Here is a 6,228-nt window from a genome sequence, read left to right on the forward strand (position 1 = left end):
GATAGACAACCGATAGTTAGCATGCGGTATATGAGACCGAGCCATGCAACATTTATTTAGGTCATGCGGTAATGAGACCGACCATGCCTTAGGTCATGCGGTAATGAGACCGTCTATGCCATGCCTTTATGTATATTTTCGTTTGGTTTAATCAACATGCATGCAAGACAACAAAATCAAATGCATGCAACAATCCTAGATAGTATTTCCTTTTTCTTAAAGTTTCCTTTTAGTTTAAGATTTACTAAATTTATGTTTTAGGAAATATCTTAGGCTTTAGGATAATTACTATATTTTAGATTAGGAATTTATCCTAATCAAGTTTTAATTCCGAAATTTTAAATTTTAATTCCTTAGCAAAAGCTTAAGTTTTATTTTCGGATTTTAGGGTTTCATGTTCGAGATTATAGGGTTTTATGCAGCCGAAATTAACAAGAACAATCTATGGTTCAATTTGTTTTCTAACACCCTACTCGAATCCTTATGATGCATGAATGATCAATTTTTAATTTCCTAGAACAGTTTAATTCAACAAATATTTCTAGGTTCTTATGCATCACAACAAGCAATCAACCAAACTTTAATCTTAAGGGATAATTGGTTTTAATTCTCAAAAAATCTAACAACCTAAACATGATTCAACTTTTAAGTTTTAGGCTTTACAGATCTTAATCTATGTTGGTTGTTTACTTGTTTTTCTTTTAGGGTTTTAATAAATCTTAAGTCCAAATTCGTTCATAGGGTTTTAAGAAGGTTTAGAACTTTTGTTTACCTTCACCGAATTGGATCTCTAACTGGTTATGAACCGGGAGCTAAAGACCTCGGTAATTCCTCTCTTCCTCGAACAGCTTCCCTCGATCAGCTTCTTGCTCCGCTCGAACTCACCCCCGAACCGCGCACCAACGAACCTCGATCAAGTTATCGATAGAAACTTGATCACGAGCTAAGGATGCTCGTGGATCAGTAAGAGATCTTCGAGATAAAGAAGATGAATCTCGAAGAAGAAGAAGAAGAAGGCGGTTTAGGGTTTTAGGGAAGAAGAAAAGATCGGCGGCTGCCTTTAGGGTTTTTTAGGGTTTAGAGGCTATCGTGCTGATAACGTGTTGTAAATAGAGATTTAGGTTAAAGCTCTTGTTCTTATTATTGATAATGAATCCGAGATTACATATATATAGGTTCCCATAGGGACCAAGTACAAACTGACATAAGTAAAGGACATAGCCGAATGGGCTTAAGTAATGGCCGATGGCCTTAGTACAATGGACTGTAAACTACTAAGGCCAATAGATGGGCCGGTCAGATAGAATCCATCAAGTGTTTTACAACAAGTATAATATTTTAATTTTTTATTTAAATGAAACCACTAATAAACAGCCACGTGTACAGATAATTAAGGAACCGATTGTCAAACAAACATTTTAGGAACACATTTACATTTTCTCTCTTATTTTTTAATATATTTCTTATTTTTATTTATGAGAAATTTGTTCAGCAACTCCGGCCCTTACATCTTGAGAGACTAATTAATAGTTGTGAAAAAAAAACTCCAGCGGGAGTTGCCCTGCCCTTACATCTTGAGAGACTAATTAATAGTTGTGAAAAAAAAGTCATGGAAATAAGCGCATTCAAAATAATTCAGTTTTTTAACACTCTTAACTTCTTAATTAGTAGTTTCCAACATCGGTGAGTAGTGACAACTGACAAAGGATATAAACAAAGACACGCGTATTGTGGGTGGATACAAAAGAACGTTTGAATCATCAATGAAATACATTTAAGAAAGAAAGAGAAAAAAAATAGTTTTTTTTTTAAGTTTAACAAAGTTTAGCTTTGAGATCCTTTCTCAGAATTTTTCCGGAAGGAGATTTGGGAATGGAAGGTACAAAGAAGACCTTGTGCAATCTCTTGTAGAACACCACCTACGTACAAAAACAAGTAAACATACACAATGTATTCAATAAGTTAACCAACAATGGTATTAATTAAACCCCAAAAAGAAAGATTTCTACCTACCTGTTTGGCAATATATTCTTTAATATCTTCTTCAGTGATATCATTTCCATTGGATCGCACCACGAAAGCCACTGGAACTTCACCAGCGACTTCATCATTTTGCCTGCACATTTATGTTGCAGAATGATTTAAGAAGTGCGATGCCGTTTTATACTCAACATGCGTATATATTAGTGTGAGATGATTACTTACGGAACAACAGCTGCATCCGCTATTGAATGGTGGTTGATGAGCAAACCCTCTAGTTCAGCCGGAGGGACCTATTTTTATATTTCAAATTTGATCATCGCACCACAGTTTCTAAACCATCTTAATTATATTTAAACTAATATGAGTGGACTTACCTGAAAGCCTTTGAACTTGATGACCTCTTTGAGTCGATCAACAATGAAGATTTCATCATCTTCATCCACATACCCAATGTCACCTGTGTGAAGCCAACCTTCTTCGTCTATTGTTGCTGACGTGGCTTCTGGATCGTTCAAGTACTCTGCATGCGCGCCAAAAGTTCGTTAAAATTTTCATACCAATTTGTTTAACAATTAATATATATCAAACTCTTTAATTTGCAGTACTACGTTTTGTAATTTGACCCCTTAATGTAGTTACAAAAAAATATATATATATATATATATAAATAAAGAAAGCACGTCACGTGTACGTGGAAATGTAAAGGACGTGGAGACGTATGCACTTTAGAAATAATATGCTTATCTGCATGTCGTACAAAAACATGTGATGATGCGCAAACCTTAATAAAAAATTGCCGAATAATTCCTTTTTATTTTAATGTTAAGATTTGTCGGTAACTCACTAGCTTTAGTTTTTTTCCATAAATTAAGTTTTAACGTATGCTTGCCAAATAATAATAAAAAAAACATTATTCTTCTGAAACCATTACAACTTTCTCTTCTTCATAAGAATCATATGTATAAATATATACCTGATTTTGGAACCATTCTTAAATATTTATGAAGATATTTTAACTATTTTGTAGTCTTTTCAGTCTAAAATAAATGAGTGATATATACTTTTTGAAATTCTCCAATAAATTAAATTTGTTCTTTTTTTGTTTTTGTTCTAATTTATATCCTCTACTAAGAGCAAATCCATTGAACATATTTCAGAGAGGATTAGAAGAATAAAAAATAGTGGAGAGATGAGACAAAAGTGTCTCTGTCCAAAATTAATAAGATATCAAATCTACAACTATTTTTATTTTATTGGTTGGATAAATTAAAAAATAACTAAATATTATCAAAATATTATTAATTAATTTTTTTGACATCTAAATGGAAGTATGTTCAATGGATTTGCTCTAAGGACATTATTAGTGGGAGTTACTCAGAAAGAGAGTTACTTAAAAAATAATATATAATAATAAAAGAGAAGAAGAAGTTAAGAGGATCGATGCTTGAGTTACTTGCTGAAGAATTGTTATTCTTAACAAATAGCCACATGTCGTATTTCTAATAGTTGCCATTAATAAAAAATAAAAATATATATATATATAATTAAAATAATTTTTTTTTTTTAAAAAGCAATGATGTCATCGTTACTGCAGTGATGATGGTCTAAGGTATCACCTTTCACTGTAAAAAAAATTATCACCCCAAAAAGAAAAAGAAAAAAAACGAACCTTTCATGATCTGTTGACCGCGGATACAAATCTCACCAGGTTGGTTGTAACCAAGAGATAGACGTGTCTCGAGGTGAACCACTTTAAGCTCTGAGTTTCGGACCACAGTACCACAAGACCCTGATTTTGTCGGGATCGGTTCTTTAGCGAATCCAAGGCTCATTGACAAAACTGGTCCAGCCTCCGTCATACCATATCCCTGTAATTCGTATAATCCATTCGTTACTACTTCTCTATATAATTAGAATATTCTTGGCACTATCGTACAATAGTTCGAAATAATTAAATTAGTCGATGATACGAGGTTGCTCCAATAAATATACATGGATTCCCTATAAATATACATGGATTCCCTATAAAAATAATATACATCGGCATAATTTAAATACTTTAGGTTACATATCCTTTTTGAAAAAATTGTTTACATTTAACTTAAGGTTTCATAGACTTGACTTTGTGGTGTGGAAATATATATCATTCATTTTTATTGATGATCAATTTGTTGAATGTGTCTTAGGCTAATGGCACTCAATAATGATATAGTGTTCAGCAGCCTGGTTGTAAGAGGAGTTTAATGGGCTTATTATGTCTTAACTTTTCAAAACAAAAAAAAATGGAAAATGAAAACAAGAAAAAAAAAAAAAAAAAAAAAAAAAAANAAAAAAACGATGTGTGTGAAAGAAAACGTGACCACGTCACATAAGTGTGTTTGATAATTTGACCCCATCTACTTTTTCCACTACTAAATAAAGGAAATTTAATTAAGTAGTTCGCACAAAAGAAAACCAATTAATGTGTACGTAATAACATTTTTGGTTTAAACCTTTCATGGCTTCTGATAATATATACTATAAATGTCGTCAAAGTAATGAAATTATTCCAAAATCTCTCAAAAAAGTTATGTATTTATGTAGGAAGAATATTAGTAGAACATCTCGTATTCATTATTTTTGAGAAGAAAAGCTATCACAAGTAACTAAAAATTTATACTAGAAAATAATATATTTATGAACAAAAAAACTTATAGAAAAATAATTTTTCGAATTATTGGCCAAAACGACCAAAGTAATTTATAAACGAAAATAATGTAAAAACAAATAAAGAAGAAGACATTTGGAGAAATTATATACTAACACAACAAAAACTCTTTATAAAGTATATATAAAGAGGAAGTAATGTGAAAATATATTCTGATTGACGTCATAGAATTAGATGTAGTAGTACTAGTATCCATTGCAGCGGCGACCTAAATCATATCCAAATTCTATTTTTCTTTTTCTTTTAGTAAGTCAAAACCTAAACGATAACTGTTTTAAAATTAAATATATATAAATAAATTAATCAAAGATTAGAAAAAAAGTGGTGAGGTGCAATGCGAAATTAGCTTGAGATCAGATAGAGCGTACGTAACCAAAAATTATGCCGATGACTTAGACGTAACTCACTCCTCACTCTCTTCCCGTGCATTCTCCTCCCATTTTTTGTTTTTTTGTTTTTTTTTGTTTTTTTTGTTTTTTTTTTTTTTTTTTTTTTTTTTTTTTTTTTTTTTTTTTTTTTATCTTTTTTAATATTTCCTTTTAGCAAATTTATTTCAAATTTTTTTATTCATATTAAAATTTTCTTGATATTTTTTTTTTTTTAAATATGCATAACGAAATGATTCCCGCGAAATTGGTAGGGTTTTAGACTTGTAGTAAAATAATAAAGTATTAGGTCTAAAAACAGAGACATGAGACAGAGACATACCTGGCCAAGGATGGCTTGAGGGAGACGGCGACGTAGACTATCTTGAAGATCTTTGCCTAAAGGAGCTGCACCAGAGAGAACCAATCTAACAGAGGAAAGATCGTAAGAGTTAACGGCAGGGTTTTTAGCTAGAGCGATCACTAGCGGTGGAACAAGCGCCGCCATTGTCACTCTGTGTCTTTGGATCAGATCCAACAAGGCTCCGATCTCGAACTTGTGCATTAAAAGAACCGTAACACCTGTCATAAGGAGTGATTTAAAAGTTAGACAAACACATTCGTGATGAAAGAGTACGAAACGACGTAGTAATTTGGTTACCGGATCGGATGGAGTTGAGGAGGACGCTATTGAGAGAGTAGATGTGGAAAAGAGGTAAAACGCAGAGTACGACGTCGTTTGGTTTGAGGTAAAGATTTGGGTTATCTCCATCTACTTGTTGTGCAACGCTTGTGATTAAGCTCTTGTGAGTCAGAACCACTCCTTTCGGTAACCCTGTTGTTCCGGATGAGAACGGAAGCGCAGCCGCATCGTCACCGCAGATATGGACGGTTTCTTGAAGTGGGTATGGCTGGTTGGTGAGGAGTGTGGAGAACGAGAGACAATTCGCCGGTGTTGGTTCGTCGGTGGTGATGAGAGTGAGGTCTTCTCCTAGGTTTTTGAGTTTTTCAACGTATTGAGAGTGAGTGATGATGAGTTTGGCTCCGGAAGATTTGAGCTGTTTGTAAATCTCTTGACAAGTGTAGAAAGGGTTGGCCGTGGTTGAGACGGCTCCGATCATGGAAGCACCCATGAAGGAGAAGACAAACTCGGCTGTGTTTTGGAGAAGGATC

The 6,228-nt window shown here is 33.2% G+C and overlaps 1 protein-coding gene across 2 annotated transcripts in view; it reads right to left on the bottom strand.

Annotated features, from left to right (window-relative positions):
* The window catches only part of LOC104787492 (4-coumarate--CoA ligase 3), a 9,885-nt gene continuing 5,273 nt past the window's right edge, over positions 1,617 to 6,228 (bottom strand). Inside the window, exons 2-8 of one of the 2 annotated variants that reach the window (XM_010513090.2) lie at positions 5,717 to 6,184; positions 5,399 to 5,637; positions 3,653 to 3,851; positions 2,358 to 2,503; positions 2,206 to 2,273; positions 2,014 to 2,116; positions 1,617 to 1,919 (exon numbers count right to left, since the gene is read on the bottom strand). In XM_010513090.2, the coding sequence (XP_010511392.1) occupies positions 1,815 to 1,919; positions 2,014 to 2,116; positions 2,206 to 2,273; positions 2,358 to 2,503; positions 3,653 to 3,851; positions 5,399 to 5,637; positions 5,717 to 6,184 (1,328 nt within the window). In that variant the 3' untranslated portion in view covers positions 1,617 to 1,814. The remainder of the gene's footprint in view (positions 1,920 to 2,013; positions 2,117 to 2,205; positions 2,274 to 2,357; positions 2,504 to 3,652; positions 3,852 to 5,398; positions 5,638 to 5,716; positions 6,185 to 6,228) is intronic. The other variant, XM_010513088.2, reaches the window with a different exon arrangement.

Source organism: Camelina sativa, chromosome 5 (genome assembly GCF_000633955.1).
Source record: "Camelina sativa cultivar DH55 chromosome 5, Cs, whole genome shotgun sequence".
Taxonomy (NCBI): Eukaryota; Viridiplantae; Streptophyta; class Magnoliopsida; order Brassicales; family Brassicaceae; genus Camelina; species Camelina sativa.